We start from the raw sequence: 17,896 nt of genomic DNA, 5'->3' as shown, positions 1-17,896 counted from the left end.
AGCTTCACACAGGGCTCCTCGGATCAGAGCTTGTCTTGCTAAGAGCTTAATCAAACAAAACAAATGTTGGCTGCCCAGGGGCCCTTCCCACCCAAGCGCTCTCCTCAGGGAGCCCAAACATAATGGGGTTGTGGAATAGGGGTGTAATAACCACCCAGCTTCTGATTTCCTGATAACTATTTATATTCTACTCTGTTCTGCAGTGCATTTAGTCTTTTGAATATTTTTCTGTGGCTAGCCTTTGTTTTGCCTTTGTTAATTAAATACTGTGTTTTGTTTGAAAAATGTAAAAGGAAAATCAGAAAGAATATATACAAAAATCTCAAATTCTGTGGTTTCACAATGCTCTCTTTCCTTCTTTCCTTTTGAACCAGTTTCTCTCTCCTAACCATGTTGTAAGAACACATTGGGGCCACCAGTGTCTCTCTTTTCACTTCTTTAAATGAACCAGATGTTTTAGGTGTCGAGGAGCTGGTTCTGCTCCTCTGAGCTTATAGGCTATGCTTGGAAGAGTTGTTGCAGCTGAGTAGAAGGAATCATTGGCAGGGGTTGATTTATGAATTGATGATGCCATATTCATTGAGATTAAGATGGCACCCAGGAGCTGCCAAGAGCACTACTGACCACTCTCAAATGCTTCTGACTGACCTGCCTCAAAAAAATGACAAGCAATATAGGACTAGTTTGAATGAATTACTTCTGGCTGGAGGATGTCTCTCCTTGCTGCGGGTGCTCACTGGTGACTTGCTGAGAGTATTCTGCGACCAGAGTATTCTGGGACCTATCTGAGTCCTTAGTTCATGAGGATGATATTTTTTTCCCTGTGTGGCTTTGTCAGAATATTTTTATTAGAAAGTCCCCAAATATTGATCAAGACAGAAAATAAACTCTTTCATAGAGGAGATCTGTGTAAGCTGATCAGAAATTTCTAGAGATCCACTACCTAGCTCCTGTGAAACCATTTTCTAGAAGACAGGATATTAATTTCACACCCATTAGATACATCAAGGAAATTGGAGAGAATAGAATTCATAAACTTGCTTTAAGAAATGAGGCTTAGTCGTATAGAGCACCTCGCTGTGTGCATTAGATGTGGTGCTGGGAAGTTAACTACCAGTTCTCATTTTCAAATGCCTTGGGGAATTCACAATCTACTTGGATTTCTTCATGAATCATCTAATTTTCCTGTGTTTTGAAGGAGAGTTATTTCATACAGTTAGCAAATTTGCATGACAAGAGGTAACTTTTAGAATGAGATGAGAAGAAAAAAGAAGAGTCTTTAGTAATTAGAGTCAGCATTGGAAAAACTTCATCTGAAGTGGGTGGGAGCAGTGGGGGGCATTGCTGTGAATCTGACAATACCCATCCTGAAGGGGTGGGGCCCTAAGCACGATGCCTGGCAGAGATGAGCCTTACACAGCAATACTGGCTCCTCTTTCCTTTATCTCCTTTAATGTTTTGTTGATGAAACTATTGATTTAGCCCCAAACACTGTGCTCTTGTTACAGGGCAGGGAGAGGGACAGCCCAAACCCCGCAAACCTGCCTATTCTAAATGGGTTCTACCATCCGCCACATCAACACAAAACATATGAGACTTTAATGGGAAGGAACTTTAATACAACTAGGAAACAATACAGGAAATGCAAAGAATCTAGTTTCTAAATCAAGCACCCAAAGTTACCCATCCCCTCGTGGGTAAAACTCCATCCAAATGGGATTGGCCCAGAGCAAGGCCCCAAAGCCTGCCACAAGTCTAAAGCATCTTCCAGTGGGGACCCACAGAAAAGGGTCAGAAACAACCAGACAAGCCCAGAAGGAAAAGAGCAAAATCAAAATCAAGATAAAAGCTGCCATTGTCACCTCCCCACAGGTCTCACCCACGTCTGTGTCACCCAGTCCATGACCAAAAGGCAAACGCAGTTTCTTCACATGTCTCTAGGCCCCACGTGCCTCCTCCAGGTCTCCTTCTGGCTCTCTATCTTGCTTCTTTCCTTCCTCAGTCTCCACTGCAGCTTCTTCTCTTCCTGCTTAGCTCCACCCTCCATTTGGGTGGGGCAGGGAACCTGGCACCTCCCCCTTTCCTGGGGACCACCCTGGTACAATCCCCCCTTTTAATTTTTATTACACTCTGACCTCTTCTGGGCATTTATTATAATGCATCTCATAAAAACAGCAAATAGCATTGCCTGCCTAGCTTTACAAGCCCTAAACAAGGCACCCCATATTGAGGTGATGCTTTCAGTTACTTGAGATGCATCTGTTGAGAGCCCATGGTATGCCAGCCACTGTGCCTGGTCCTGGGTGGCAGAGGTGGACAGCCAGACAAGGCCCCGGCTGGGGTGGTCTAGTGCCTCTCAGGAGCTCCAAAATGATAGACACAATTCAAACAGATGTTTGCCTTGGGATCCAACCATGGCATTTTTTTCTCCCAGTAGTCCACTTCTTAAATAGAGGATTTCCACCTGAAAACTTGTCACCAACAAGCAACACCTGGAGCTTCTGTTCTGTGCAAGACATCAGGGAGATGGAAATAGGTAGCAGCTTCGAGCGATGCAGGTGCACACGCTGATCCATGGGAGAAGCTCAGTAAATTCTTACTGGTGGATTTGCAGTGGTTTGCTCTGCCCCAAAAGCTCTGCTGAGTGAGTGAGGGTACACTTGCAGCCTCAGGGCTGCCACTTCTAGCAGGCTTACCCTGCTTGGCTTGGCCCCTCCTTCCAGAACAAGAGGCTGGTGATCTCTTTAGGTTCATCTTTAAGCTCTCTGCACACTGCCTATCTTGTTAGAATTGTATTTACTCCAAGTTATATCTTTATTTTTAGGCCAGGCTTATGGTTTTAAAAGAAAGCATGCATTTTGGGAACTAAGGCAGGGGTGGTGTCATCCAGCTTTATGATGAAATGCAACTTTCTCAAGAAATGAAGGAAAAATTTTCACTTTCAAGGGCTGGTGTTGAAAAGGCATTCCTTATTAGGTGGATTTATAAAGGTGGCATCTCAACTCAACCTGGGAGTCCTTGGGAACTAACCCCAAAGGCCGTCACTTGCTACTTTTGGAAACTTGGAAAAGACACTTCACCTCCCTGTGTTTCAGGTTTCCTACTTGCCAATGAGGGTAATAGGAATGTCAGTCCTGTTGGGTTATGATGATTATCCAGTGACTTCCATGTGCACAGAGGTTAGAACAGTGCCTGGTACAGGAACTCCATACACTGTGACTGGGAGACCTGGAATGAGTCATTTTCTGTGCCTGCGTCTTGGTTACCCTATCTGTAAAAGGCAAAAAAGTGGGAGCTACAAGAGACCAATGCAGTCCCTTCTAATCAAGCGTACTCTAAATCTGTCTTGGCCCCTGTCCTTAGGCATTTTGCTACGCAATAGATCAATTTTAGGCAAGTTCAGTTTGACAGCATTGCCTTTCTTCCTCAAAGCATCCATTTTAAGCACATTTATGGTCACTGAGTGTGGTCTTAAGCTCAGTTACTCTTTGGATGGGGCAGAAGTGACAGATGTTTGTTTCTAAGTGAAGGGGTCTTTCTCTCATGAGCCATTTTCTAGCTTTTAATAAGGCTGGGCCCCTCCTGTTCTTACTGTACCTCCCTGCAGTGGGACCCTCTTCCTAGGATCTTTACCACACTGATGGGAGGGACATTATCTCCCTTCCTGCTAATGATCCCTCAGGTGGGTTCCAAGTCTCTAAAGCTATTTATTTATTTCTTTTTTCAGTGAAAACATTCTTAGCACTTTTTTTTTTTTTTTTTTGCTAAAGGTTATGTTTCCTGAATCTAGAAGGTTGCTCTTTCAAGAAATTTAAAATTCTTTATCCTGACTTAGTGGTAAATGTCACCAACTAGTGTTTACTCTTTGGATTTATAGAACTGAGTGGTTTAGAAGCTGATTTTTCCTCCCATCCTCCTTTTGGGAGCAGACAGACCTGTTGCCTTGCTAATGCGTTAAAGAACCACCACCATCACCAACAAGAAACAACAAACAGACTTGCAAAAGCGTATGTTGGGAAAGTTAAGTAAGGAGGAGATCCTAAATTATTGGGGTTTTTAATAAACATATTTAACATATTGAGGCACTATTCTAAGTGATTTATACTCATTTTGATTAATCCTTTTGAATACTTTCCCATCCAGTGAAAACAGATTCTACTGTAGCTACATTAAAAAAAAAAAAAAAGATTTATTTATTTATTGATTGATTGATTGATTGATTTATACAAGCACTGGGTACAGTCAGAAGCGCGGGAGGGTGAGAGAATTCACCAGAGCCAGAGCGGGGAGCAGAGCAGGCAGAAGGACCGAAGTACACTGCTGAGGGGAACAGCTGGCGGCAGGAGAGGTCTGTGTGCCATGTGGGACCCTCACCCGGCAGCCGGGGATCAAACTGGCGCTGCAGAGGCTGCGGGCAGCTTCGCAACCCAGCGCTCAACCACTGCGCCACCGGGGAGGCCCTGTAGCTACATTTTGCAGATAAACAGAGGTTCTTATAGGGGATAAAGGACCTGGACCAAGGTCACACAAGTAGGGGATGCTAGAGCCAGGATTCGAACTTGGTCTGTCTTTGTTCACAAATACCCAGTGAAAACCCCACTCATTTTTTAGGGTGTTCTTGGATGCACTGCAGGCCTGTATTGTTGTTAAACAATAATTATGCTTGCTGACAGGAAAAAAACCCTGAAAGTCAAGTCCAAAAACCTGGATTTGGGTCCTAGCTCTCCCAATTTCCAGTTGTGACCTTGGACAAATAATTTCCATTCTTTGAAGCTGTCTCCCAAAAGATTTCCTGGTCTGTATGAAGTAGATAGTGTACACAACAGGTTTTAAGAGCAGTGAACTATCATTAGTTACAATCTAAGAATACTATACAGGAAAATTCTAGCCCAAAATTAAGGAGTAATTTTTTTTTCATTTTTATTTATTTTTTATTTTTTTAATATTAATTTCTTTTATTTTTTATATCATTGTTCATTTTTAAACAATATTTGCTTCCCTACCCCCTCAGGTGTAGTTCCCATAGAGTTTCCTTTACCAATGCACCCGTGCACCATCACCTCAGTCCCCTGTGCCCCTTCCTCCTTCCCTCTGATCCCTTTCCTGCCTCCTCCCCTACAGTATGTCTCTGATTTATAATTGTCCGTTTTGCTTTTTGTGTTTTGTAGTTATTTTTTTTTACATTGATGTCTTACTGGGTTCCCCAATATTCCTGCTATAAGTGAAACCATCTGATATTTTTCTTTTTTCTTCTGGCTTATTTCACTGAGCATAATTCCTTCTAGTTCCATCCATGTTGCTACAAATGGCATGAGTTTATCATTTTTGATTGCTGAATAACATTCCATTGTGTATATGTGAAGAGAGCCAGTGGGGTAGTTTGTAGAAAACCCATTCTGTAAGAACAAGCTGGGAGAAAGTTAGGTTTCTTATCTAGAGCTGGAGGAGGGAAAACAGAGCTCTGTGGGCACAGTGAGGGAGCACTTACTTAACAAGTAAATGACGCAGCGGTTGAGCACTGGGTTGCGAAGCCGCCTGCGGCCTCTGCGGGCCAGTTCCGTTCGATCCCCACGATCCCCGGCTGCTCCCCGGCCACCGGAGGAGGGTCCCACATGGCGCGCAGACCTCTCCTGCCGCCCGCTGCTCCCCTCAGCAGTGTACTTCGGTCCTTCTGCCTGCTCTGCTCCCAGCTCTGGCTCTGGTGAATTCTCTCACCCTCCCGCACTTCTGACTGTACCCAGTGCATGTATAAACAAAACAAACAAACAAATAAATAAATAAAAAACATGCCTCTATAAAAAAAAAAAAAACAAGTAAATGAGGCACACAAAAAGAGATGGATACTTAGACTTTTGGATGTTCTAGAATTTGTCTATTAAATCAAAATCTGAAGCCCATTCTAGGCTCAAAGTTGATATCTCTGAAAGGGTCACAATTGTGTTACAAGCCAGTGCATTTTGTGGTTAACTTAAGTATATTCCTAGTTTGGTGGTGAGAATAACCAGCATGTGATTCAGACTAATATTTTACTGTCTCTTTCTGTTGGCTTAAATGACACTAAAATCTGAATAATGACTGTTCTCCCCTCCCCCCTCTCTTTGCTGTCTTCAGTAGAGCATGCACCATTTTGAACGTGAATTTTCGGTAAAGTAAGCTATACTGATTTCTCTAACTTTAAAGATGCTCTGTTTCTGTTTGTGCAATGGGACCCAGTGCTTTTAGATCACTGAAATGATGACCAAATGGGAAAGCAGATCCAAAACAATTTGCTTATCTGAATATTTAAATGAAATGCAGCATCTTTAAAAAGCACCCAAGTGACTTTATATTCATTTCATTTTCATCATGACCTTCAAAATCTTCATTTCCACTGTGATTTTAGTTGTGAAATACAGTACTAAAACCTGCAAATCAGCTGCATGGCTTTTGGGTATATTTTAATTTTGGATATCCATATCTCAAAGTTCTGTTGAAAATGTTGGTTTCTTATTACTCTGATGAAAGGGGAAGGGTGTTAGGCAATAGAGTTTTTGGTTCTAGGGAGGCAACTTACTTTTATACCTGATAATAGGGGAAATTTTTTTTTTTTAAAGCACCCTTAATAGTTCTTGCGTTGGGATGTGAGAACAGCCTCCTCATTCGTCTGAGGCAAAAGGTGAAGGTAGTCCCAAGAGCTGGGGGCTGCCTGCTTTTAGGGGTCACTGCTCTTCATTCCCCTTCAAGGGTAGCTGGTAGGTATGTCACTCTGGTAGCCACATGGCCTCCCCACCTCTGGACCACAAAGGAACTGAACTGGTCAGGCCTCTGTGAGTAGACGGGGACCTGTAGATTGCCCACTGCTAAAGTTGGCTCCAAGGAGAGCACTCTCAGTCCTTTCCATTAGGCTGGTGAGATGCTTCTGGTCCAGCGTTCCTCCCTAGATCTCACCCAAGCTCGTTTGGAGAATAAGGTTGCTGGAGGGTGTAGCAGTTGGCTCTTGGGGTTGTTGTCTAAGAGAAAGTGAGATTGGAGAAATCAGGATTGATTATAATTGCAGATAATCATCCTTCCTCCTAAGTTGCTGCAGGCCAGTGCTGGATAGTTCAGCTGGCAGTTCATCTAACACGGAATCTGTCCAGTTTGTCTGGACATGCCCCCTTGCTGGGGTAAGGGCTAGCAGAGGCTCTTTGGTGGGAGGAGGTCTTTCACATGAGGAGTGAGAGAGCTCAGGCACTAGGCAGTTGTTCCCCATTTTGTCACAGGCCAAACAGCCAACGCTGGATTTAGTCCTTATTAGCACATTCCCCTCCCCTTATTACCAATATGTTGTAGCTGAAGCCCCAAAGAACCTTTAAAGGAAGATTATGGACCATAGAAAAGGCAAAAAGAAAGAGTAAAAAGAAAATATCCAATGGGGCCTGTAGTCAGAGACTGAATTCCAAGTCTGTGTCCCTGCTCCTCCAGTACTGACCTGGTGACTCCTGGACCTCCTCCCCCCTCCCACAGTTCTGAGCTGGCAAGCAGAGCTCTAGCCTTGCTCGCCTTAGTCAGACAGATCAAAATCTGCACTAGTTTCCGCAGGTGTGGGAAGGCAGAGTGGGCCTGCTGTTCTCTTGGTCTGGCCTCTGTGAGTGGACATCAGGTGACTTGCTCCTTACTCCTGGGATGAACAGCCTCTTCTTTTGTACAACCCCCAGCATCCTGTTTGCTTTATAGGCACAGGTCACCCTGTGGTGCTTTGGCCAGTGTGTTTATTTGCATTACCTACATATTCAAAGAAATTCATTAAATGTTGAAATAATTTCAACCTTTACTTGGAAAATAAGGATCCATTTCCTGAACACCACCCCTAACTCCAAAGCTCTGTGGTAGTAAATTGATATTTCTAATTTTGAGTGTCTGGTAATAATGCCAAAGTCAAGGGTTGATTCCTGCTCAGAGCCAAGCAGTTTTATTCTGGGATGAGAGGACAGCCCCATGCCCAAGTTCAGTCCCTGGTCCCACCTCTTGCTTCTGGAATCTTGGAATAGAGGGGAGCTTTTCTCTAGGTGGTCGCCTCTGCGCCTTTAGTAGAATACTAGAGTGCAAAGTGCTTTCGTAGCCTGTTTTGTCATCTGTCACTTGCACTGACACTTCTGCAAGGGTTAAAGCACAAAGCCGGGATGCAGGAACACTGGTGCTCATTCTGGTGCACACTGGGGCCTGAAGGTCAAGTCCAGATTCCACTGCCCCTTTTTGGTCATGGGAGGGCGGGGGTTAGGAGGTGGGTATCGGGTGCCCTCTCACTCCTTGCTGCAGTTAAATTCCAAGAGCCTTTAAAGCAATCTCCCATCCTGCTCCTATTTCACTAGTCACTACCCAAAAACCCCCTTCTGAGGAGTGCTTATGTCCCCCTCTGAGGAGTATTCATTGTCTCTGCTCTTCTCATCTCGACACTCATTTCAGGTTTAAAGTTCTTTTCAGCTGTCTAACTGTAATGGAAAGCCAGGAACATTTTTTTCACATTCCACCTTGGCATGGAACTTCATTCATTACTTGTTACTGTGTGAAACAGTGAAAATTACATGTTGCTTGTTTGTCTGTAATGCTTATATGTATTGCTCTATTATCATTATTTGAGAATTCTAAGATTACAGAGCATGAAAGTGTATGTGTGATTCTTTAATTTCAGCTGCCTTAGGTTTGGGTAAAAGAAGGTAAGTGGTTTTCTATGAAATACAAGGCTTTAAAACCCTTGCCTGTCACACTTAGTAAAAAAAGAATGCACACATCTAAGTTTTTGATAAGTATTAATGAGTTCTAAGTGGTAATTGCTATCACCATAGTACAGTAGCAGTTTAAGGAGGCAGCCACCCAGCAGAGTGTTTCCAGGCACAGCCCCTAGGAGGGGGTCAAAGGTAAGAATAGAAACAGGTAGTTACCAAAAGCCATAACATTCACAGGAGATGAGGCAACTAACCCTGTGGCACAGGCAAGTTCTTGAAAGCAGAACTTTTTCTGTACTTGGTATTTATATTTCGTCCAGAGAGAACAATTCATTCATTGATTCAAAACAATAAAATTCAAGTGCCAGATGTTCATGTGTCAGGCAGCTAAGGGAAGATTTAGATTGCTGTCCAGTTTTCTTTGCATTGCCCGCTAGGGTAGAGCTGGACATTCTAGTCTATACTGATGAATGAGCATAGGTGTAGGATTAGCATAATCCCATTCTGCTCTTGGTTTGACCACCAAGGAAAGAAGTCTTGAGGAAGCGCCTCCCTGGGAATACCACTGCCAGGAAAGAAAGGCCTTTGCCCCCCCGCTTTGGTTGCCAACAATTATTAGCATTTTATATTTCTTTAGTGCAGAATAATATGAAATGATTATTTGAGACAGACGCCTCTGGGGAATCTATAACTAGCAGGCACTGGTTCCTTTCTGAGAACCAAGTTGGTTTGTCACTTTATATTAAATCGCATATCCTTCAAGTATTGTTGTATGTTGAAACAGCTAAAAATTATCCATTCCATTTTAGTAATTGATATTCAGGTAGCCCAACTCTGCACGCACAGATGTCTGTATTTAACTGCTAGCTCAGGAATAGATGGAGCTGCCTGGGATATGGCTAAAGTAACTGATGGAACTTTTCTTTCGGGACCATTACTAAAATTTGAAAATGGAGTAAGAGCCTCACGAGAGAATGTCACTGTGTAGTTTCCTATAGCCTGTGATATTTATTCAGTCTTTTCTCACTTGACTGTTATTTGGGAGAAATGTCAACCTTTATTTAATTTCCCCTTGATGCTTCTAGCTTTCCTGTTTAGTATTTTAAAAACCATAGTGCTGGGTGTCTTGGTCCCCTGAGGAAGAACACTTTCAATCTCAGCAAAGTGCATTCTGCCAAGGACTGAATAGCAGCGTGTGTGAAAGGTGTCGGCGAGATGGTACTGATTGTCACTTTTCCTCCACAGGGATATCTGCATTACCTCCACTTGCTCCACCTCCGCCTCCACCTCCACCACCAGCAGCTCCCTTGCCTCCTGCCAGCACAGAGGCACCCACACAGCTTTTGCCCCAGGCTGTGAATGGCATGAGCAGAGGGGCCTTACTCAGCTCCATCCAGAATTTCCAAAAGGGAACTCTGAGGAAAGCTGAAACCTGTGATCACAGTGCCCCCAAGATCAGCTAAAAGCTTTGTGTATACACTTGGGGGGAGAAGTTCTATTCTTCCCCTCCCCAGGTACCCTCTTCCTGGATGAACTGCTGAGCCAGTACAGCCACATTTTGCAGAGGCTTACCTATGAGGCTTTTCAAGAGGGAAATTTTCTTCAAGTAGAATAAAGACAGGCTGGCTCTGCTGCCTTAGGAAATATTTTGCTCCTTTATTAAAGGAGACTTGTTCATCCTCTGATGGGCATCCTGGGGCAGCAGCATATTGAAATCAGTATTTTCACAAGTGAAGGAAACACAAAATAACAAAAACAATGACAACAGTCAGAGTGAACGGCCTGTGTGTTGTAGTCCCTTCTAACCTGTCAGCTCATTGAACCGTGTTCCTCTCATAGTTCATTTCTCTATCCTAAAGCATTTTCCAGTTATTTCTTAGGTAATTACCATTTTTGCTACCTTAATTTCATCTTAGACATTAACACTGTAGCCCGAAGCATAGTTATGTCACTGAGTCAGAGATGCAACTGAGTTCAATTTCCCCATAAATAGAATGGGGGAAGCTTGTAACATTCTGTATGTTCTAACAGGAATGCCATTATGATAATAGAACTCAGGGCTGCTAAGACAACTACTCTAGACTCATAGTTCTTTTTAGTTAGAATGTATTAAACAGACAAGACCTGGTAACATCAGAAAAAGCTCTTGCCAACTAGATCTTCTTAATCCTCAGCAATTAAGTCAAGTTTGAGGTGTGTGGGAGTTATTATTACAACACAAGTAAATTTGGTATCTATAGAAATCAATTCTGATTTTTGAAAGATTTACCCAAATACATCACCTTTGTAATATTACTCATTTATAGGAAAGATCCTTTATCCTATGATTTGCTTAAACCCTTAAATAAATTGCACTTTAAAGGATTATAAATAATCCATTTAAAAATTCAATTACACACATCAGTGTTGGTTACTATGCAGAATGTCATTGTGTACAGTTTCATGTAATCTGTGATAAATGTTCAACTGTATTTTTTATTAAAGTAAACCAAGAAAATGTGTTGCTTAGCTTGGCTTGGTATTTTAAATGATAGCTTTTGTAGCACTGATGTAAACAGAGAATAGATCCATACAGTATTTCTGAAGTTTTCTTCCCATCTGTCCTCTCTGTTTTCTTGTCATGTTTTCCCTTTTAATAAGAGCTAACAATCCATCCTACTATTTAAGTTAGGGATCACTTATATTTATCATCTTTTTTTGACAATGGGAAAAATACCTGACATGAATTTTGCTTTAATTTGGAAGGAACTCTCTTATAACCAGGCCTTTGAAGAGTGTGTGGACAAGTTCCTGTTGTGTGATGCAGTCTAGGTGACTGATGATTAGTGATTAGTTCCTGGTGGCACTAATTTAATAGAATTTTAAGATTCCCACCCCACATTTGTTATTTAAAGAATGTAAAAACTTCATAGTTAGGAATTCCTTTATTCCTTATCAAAAAAAAAAAAAACTTAACAGTAAATGTAGATTATATGCTTTTATTTTACATACAACATTTTTTGGATATATCTTACTCTGCCACCTTCATATCTTATCCTTCTAGTCAAGGGTAAAATTTTACATTAGTCTTATCAAAGAACATGGCCACTGTAACAGACAAAAAAAAAAAAGCCTAGGAAAGGAGAATGGAGTTTTTCCACATAGAAGCATATTTACACTTCTTCCCAGTACAAAAACACCTGTGTTGCTGCTTTAGAGATAACTTTGAGTCATATGGTATTACAGTACAATTCAGGTAAAGTGTCAGCAAGTATTTTAAGTAAATTCCAATGACTTGAAATTCAAGTCCAAACTAGATATTTAATGTTTTCTTTATTGCAAATATGATGTCTTTCACCTGAGGCACAGAGTTGTCTTCTAAAATCTTTGCATAAGGCATAGGGACATCAGCACCAGTGACACGAACTGCAGGAGCGTCCAGAAAATTGAATGCTTGCCCTAGAAGAGAAGGAGGCCCGACTGAGATAAAGACAAGATAAGCCAGCTGAGCATTTCTATCTTGACACAAGAGGTATGGCTGCCCAAAGAAGAGAAAACCTAAGAAAAAGAGTGCTAATTATGGGGATCGTTCTGGTTTTGCTTTTAAAAACATTTACCTAAAGGAGAAAAATGCCAAACTCACAGAGTTGAAAATTTAAGTCATTTGGCCACCTCTATGTTTTGATGTCTTTATCCAACATCCAGGTATAAAATGTTTATGACAGCTCAACTAATCTAAAACCAGTTTCTCTGGAATACCTTCCATGATCCTGGCACAAATTTCAGCTCCTACTCCAAACTGTGGCCAGCCTCCTTCCACAGTTATGAGATGATTTGTCTTCATGACACTGTTTTCTATTGTTTCAATGTCCATTGGTCTGATGGTACGCAAATTGATCACCTAAACAGATAACATAATAAAGTTTACAGAGCCACTGCATCACAAATAGTCTTATTTCCACAATACTATATCCTTTCTATTTCCTGTTACTGGTTCTAGAAAAATCTAATTGTCTATTTCTGAACAAAAGGTAAAAAGGGAAACTAACTAAAACAAAAATATATATCCTATCATAGCAGCTCTATTAACTTACAGAATTTATTTATCCTTCGCTAGCTTTGACTTCCTTCTCTTCAAAATAGTAACTGACATTTGACTGCTTTCCATGCACCAGACACTACACTAAATGTAATTTTCACATTTACCCCAATGTCCAATTGGGAGAATGGGGAAATATATTATCCCCATTTTACAGCTTATAAAACTGGACTTGGAGTTCATAACTTGCCCAAATGTAACTATGAAGTGGTAGGTTCTAGATATGAAAGGGTTAAGTCTTGCTGATTTCTGTTTCTCTTTCTCCCAATCCCCAGCTCCAAGGCCTTAACTTGCAAAAGCAGTTTTAAAGGATCTAGGACCTAAGTAGTATAAAGCTAAGTGTTTGAAAAGCAAGTCATCTTCTAGCTTCTTGTGGAGGCAGACTGACAAAGCAAGTTTCTATATAGCTTGTTACAGAATTTGAGCTCCTATTTTTGAACCTGAAGTTTAAAAGGAACCTCTCTTACTTGCTATGAAGAAGTGAATGTCCACTCACCTCACATTCAATTCCCTCTTTAGATAGCACTGTTGCAGCTTCTAAGCAGTGGCCTACTGGTCTCGAATGGGCAACCACAGTTACATGTGTCCCTGAAACAGAGTGTGACAGATTAGAGATCAGGTCTGAACTAAAGATGATGCAGCCAGCTATGGCTCTTGTTCAGTTGTAAAATCTTCAGCCCAACTTCATCCTGGTGAGATAAGGAATGTGGCAGCCTTTCAAGAAATAAAATACAGATCTAGTGGACTGAGATTTAGAAAAGTACAAGTGTCTGAGCAATCAGGGCACAATACATTCTTAATTTGAGCTCATCCTATAATTTCCTAGTCAAAGTAAGGGGCAATAATGGCTGGATTAAATTTCACCAACATAAATGGAGGGGCTGGATCACAAATAATGGTTAAATCTATACTCTTACCTTGCCTTTCAATTTTGGCTTTTCCAATAGGAATCAAAAAATCTTTTGACTGAGCTTCTGTGGGAAGTTCAAAAGGAACTCCATACATTAATTCATTCTCTAATACCACCACTGAAAAATAAAAATATTTAAACAAAGGTAATGCGTGACTAAAAAATTTTTATGTAATATTTCATTCATTTTTGTGGAAAGTTTTACCATGTTGATTATGAAGCCCCAAATCCATGCATTTAGTTTAGCCCAAAGGGTAGTAGGTACTGACATTTGTAGTATTATCAATCCTAATTTTATCTAGAGGTTAAACCATTGTAGGTATGCAGTAAATGTCTTTTACCTAACTGCCCCCCTTATACTCAGAAATCAGGAAAAGCTCCACATTTTTACTATTTTCACTATTCTCTCTAAATCATTAACACCTTTTATGTGAAAGCCTAACCAGGAGCCTTTGATGGTTCCTTCCATACATAGATTTCATTCTAGTTTTTCAATATTCAAAAGAGAACCAAGGGTCACTTTGCTAACCTGGGTTATTATCCCGAATGGCTGATTTAATAAGTCCTTTTGCATCTTCTGAATTCCAGGGGCTGACCACCTTTAAGCCAGGGCAGTGCCCATACCAGGCAGCAAAGCACTGTGAGTGTTGAGCAGCTACGCCTGCTGAGGCACCATTGGGCCCTCTGAAGACTATGGGGACAGACTGAAGGCCTGCTGACATGTAATAGGTCTTGGCAGCTGAGTTTATAACCTGGTCAATGGCTTGCATAGAGAAATTGAAGGTCATAAATTCACAAATGGGTCTCAATCCAGCCTGTCAAATCAAAATTATAGATATTAGAAACACAAAAGGCAGCAATGAAGAGTGGCAAACAACCGCTCTGCTCCTCCAATATTCAATGTTTCTAAAAGGTCAGAATGAAAGAGATTTTTCTGGATAAGCTTCATAAAGAGAAATACATACCATTGCTGCACCCACAGCAATTCCAGCAAAGCCCATCTATAAAGTAAAATGCAAGCATAAGTAAAAATTCACAAAAATTACTTTAACAATGTATACTATAACAGACATGCCCTTCAAAGGTCTGCTTCCTGACGGAAGGCTTACCTCAGATATAGGAGTGTCTATGATCCTCTTATCTCCGTATTTCTTCCACAGGCCTCGACTAACCTACAATTATTAACCTCATTACTTTTAAGAACATCTGGGGTAGAATAGCCACCTCAATTTTGGATAGCTTTCACCTATCTTAGTTACCTTGTATGCTCCATCATACTGTGCAACTTCTTCCCCAAGCAGAAATACCTTCTCATCTCTTTCCAGTTCCTCATCCATTCCTTGATTTATAGCATCACGAACTGTCACCTGTCACAGGTGTGGGAAAACTGTCAATAAACTACAGGATTATTTAAGAGCCTATTGAGATTCTCTCTTTATAATTAAGTAGGCTGCCCACAGCATACAATATAAAAACTATCACTTGACTAGGCTTCTCACTAAAAGTTCAAAGAATTTTAAAAGTAACATTTCTATCACTCATAATCAGTCTTGACTGGATGTGTTAATGAGCTTACTCAACACTTCCCTGACATGCACCAAAGCTAAAGCTAGACCAGCTCATAACCAGTTTCCTAAGTGCAAAGAACACTGAAATTTTATTTCCACGCATGGGACAGTGAGCCAAGTAAGCCTAAATACTACTACATATTGAGCACCAGTAGGTGCCAGGCATTGCCAAACACTTTGCCTTCAGGATACAGGAGTTGTTATTTTACCACAACGTTGTTTGAACCTTCTAATTAAAAAGGGGGAGGGTAGAACTCCTCGAAATGTTGAACATAGATTATCATAATCCAACAGTTGCACTTTAAAAATGTACAGCTAGAAGACTGAAAGCAGGGAATTCAATACTTGCACACAAACCTTCATAGCAGCATCATTCAAATTCAAAAGATGGAAATTATCCAAATGTCCATCAACAGATGACTGGACAGATAAAATGAGGCATATGTATACAATGGAATAATATTACATCTTAAAAAGGAATGAAATCCTACTACATGCTACAATAGACTTGAACTTTGAAAACATTATGCTAATTGAAATTAGCTACACAGAAAAGGACAAATACTGTATGATTTCACGTTTAGGAGGTTACCTAGAATAAATTAATTCACAGACACAGAAACTACAATACAGGTAACCAAGTCCTATAAGGATATGAGGAGTTAACTGTTTAATGGGTTCAGGGTTTTTGTTTGGGGTGTTGATAAAGTTCTGCAGACGGATGATGGTGACTGCACAGTAGGGTGAATGTCCTTAGTGCCGCTGAATAGACTTTAAAATGATTAAGTTTTATGTTGTGTGTATTTACCACAATCAAAATTAAAAAGGGCGGGCGCGGGAGGAAGTGTCCAGTCTAGTTTCCTCAGCTTGCTCGTCTGACCCTGATCAGCCTCTCTGGAGTCACACGCTGGCGTGACGGGTTTGGGGCGGCCCACGCAGAACCGGGCGCTCGGCCGCCTCCCGCGCTCGCGGCCGCCCCCGGCGTCCACCCACCCCGCGCAGGCGCGACCCGGCCCGCGCCGGCACCGCCGGGACCGCCGGGCACCCACCCATCCCGCCCCAGGGGTCGTCCAGGCCAGATACCTGCAGTGCCGCGGGCGAGGTCCGGTGGAAGCGCCTCCTCAGCAGCCCGGAGACCTAGCGGGGAGAGCGGAAGGGCGCTCAGAGGACATGCAGGCTGGGCAGGAAGGGCGCGGGGCCCTGGGGCGCCCGTGAAGCCGCCTACCTGATGAAGGGGTCTCCGCACCAGCGCAGACACCGCCGCCATCTTGACCGTGTCCTCTAACTGTAGTTGAACGACAGCACCGCGGGGCCGCGGACGTGTCAGGCCCCGCCTCCCTCGCCGCCGCGGGCCAATGGCAGGGCGCGGCGCCGGCGTGCCCCGCTACTTCCCTCCTCGGGTGAGGGGCCGAGGGGCGGGGCGAAGTGGTGCCCGCGCCCGGCCTCCCCTCCGCTGGGGCGACTCTAATCAACTTTGCCGGGCGCCAGAGGAAGTTGACAGGCACGCCGGGGTCACGTTTCTAGCTAGTGCTGCTTGAAGGGATGGAATGAGGGGGCGGAGGGCAAAAGTCAGATTCCACAAAAAATGAAAGTCAGGCTCATATAGCAGAGCATGACTAGCAGCTGCAGAGTTAAGCCGGCCTTCTGCCAGCGCTGAAATGCTCTGGGCTCCAAGGAGCGATTTTATCCTCTCCAGTGAAAGGGGTTCCCATCTTAGCAGTGAGTCTAGTCTTCCCTGGAACGTCGTGTCTGTTGGTTCCTCAGAATGCGAACGCGAGCTTTCATTGACGCATTAAGCGCCTACTGTGTGCCAAGCATTGTGGTAAGTGCTTTCATAGGTCATTTTATTCTCACAGAAACCCTCCCAGGTAACTAGTGTTACTGGTATTATCCCCGTTTTGCAGATGGGTGAACTGAGGCAGAGATCGGTTTGTTGACGCAAATGAGTCAGCATGAATGTTAGCTGATCCAACTCTAGAGGGGAGTCCTTTCTCACTGTCTCCTACTGCAGAAGTTGGGGTCCTGCCTGGGAGAAGGTTACAACAACCTGTATCTAGAGAGAGTCTTGTGTGGTCAAATTCTGGACTGTAGAGGCAGTCTCTGGAAGCTTCTGCTCTTTGCTTTTAGCTTAATCCTTGAAGATTACATGGAGCTATTGGGAGCTTCCTCAGGCCCCACTTGTCCTCAAGAAATCCCAAAGAATAGTTCTGTGAGCTCAGGTTGCCCAACAGCAAACTCAGAGCCTGGGTTTAAGCTAAGGGCTCTGAGAAGCCATTACAACAGGGGAGTGACTGGATTGTAGGAATCTGGTGTGGCTGCTGAGTGAGAATGAGAGATAAGGGGATGAAGGCAGAAGCAGGGAGCTGGACTGGGAGCAGCCTCCAGATAGAGGCAGAGACTGTCTTGAGATCTCTTTGGGATTGGAGTCAGATTGGTGTGAGGGAAGGGGAAGAATTGAGGAAGATTTTTTGTTGTTGTTGGATGGATAGGGCACGAGGAGCTTGGGAGTGGGTGGGAAGCAAGAATCCATTCTGAACAGACTGAGTTTAAATGACTGGTCATACACAGGTCAGACATAGGAACCTGGAGCTAGAGGGTAGCTAGTGCTATGATATAAATTCGGGAACAAATGCCCTGAGATGGTCTTTAATCTCTG

General features: G+C 42.8%; 2 protein-coding genes across 3 annotated transcripts in view; one reads left to right on the top strand and one right to left on the bottom strand.

Moving 5' to 3' along the window:
- Nucleotides 1–10,147, top strand: part of PXK (PX domain containing serine/threonine kinase like) — a gene marked incomplete at both ends in the record, with an annotated part of 72,778 nt that extends 62,631 nt beyond the window's left edge. The window contains one exon of the mRNA XM_084246530.1: nucleotides 9,930–10,147. Within this exon, the coding sequence (XP_084102656.1) occupies nucleotides 9,930–10,147 (218 nt within the window). The remainder of the gene's footprint in view (nucleotides 1–9,929) is intronic.
- Nucleotides 10,148–11,429: 1,282 nt separating this feature from the next.
- Nucleotides 11,430–16,507, bottom strand: PDHB (pyruvate dehydrogenase E1 subunit beta; the record flags this gene model as incomplete). 2 transcript variants are annotated; one of them, XM_084247977.1, is made up of 10 exons in its annotated part: nucleotides 11,430–12,122; nucleotides 12,423–12,564; nucleotides 13,259–13,350; nucleotides 13,680–13,790; nucleotides 14,202–14,487; nucleotides 14,638–14,673; nucleotides 14,782–14,844; nucleotides 14,932–15,039; nucleotides 16,324–16,377; nucleotides 16,466–16,507. In XM_084247977.1, 10 exons carry the CDS (start codon nucleotides 16,505–16,507, stop codon nucleotides 11,977–11,979), a joined length of 1,080 nt encoding a protein of 359 aa, XP_084104103.1. In that variant the 3' UTR covers nucleotides 11,430–11,976. The 2 variants fall into 2 exon arrangements, with proteins under 2 accessions (XP_084104103.1, XP_084104104.1); XM_084247978.1 differs by lacking the exon at nucleotides 16,324–16,377.
- Between the last annotated feature and the right edge of the window lie 1,389 nt (nucleotides 16,508–17,896).

This window comes from Talpa europaea, assembly GCF_964194135.1.
Source record: "Talpa europaea genome assembly, chromosome: 11".
Taxonomy (NCBI): domain Eukaryota; kingdom Metazoa; phylum Chordata; class Mammalia; order Eulipotyphla; family Talpidae; genus Talpa; species Talpa europaea.
This window is presented reverse-complemented; position numbering and strand designations above follow the sequence as displayed.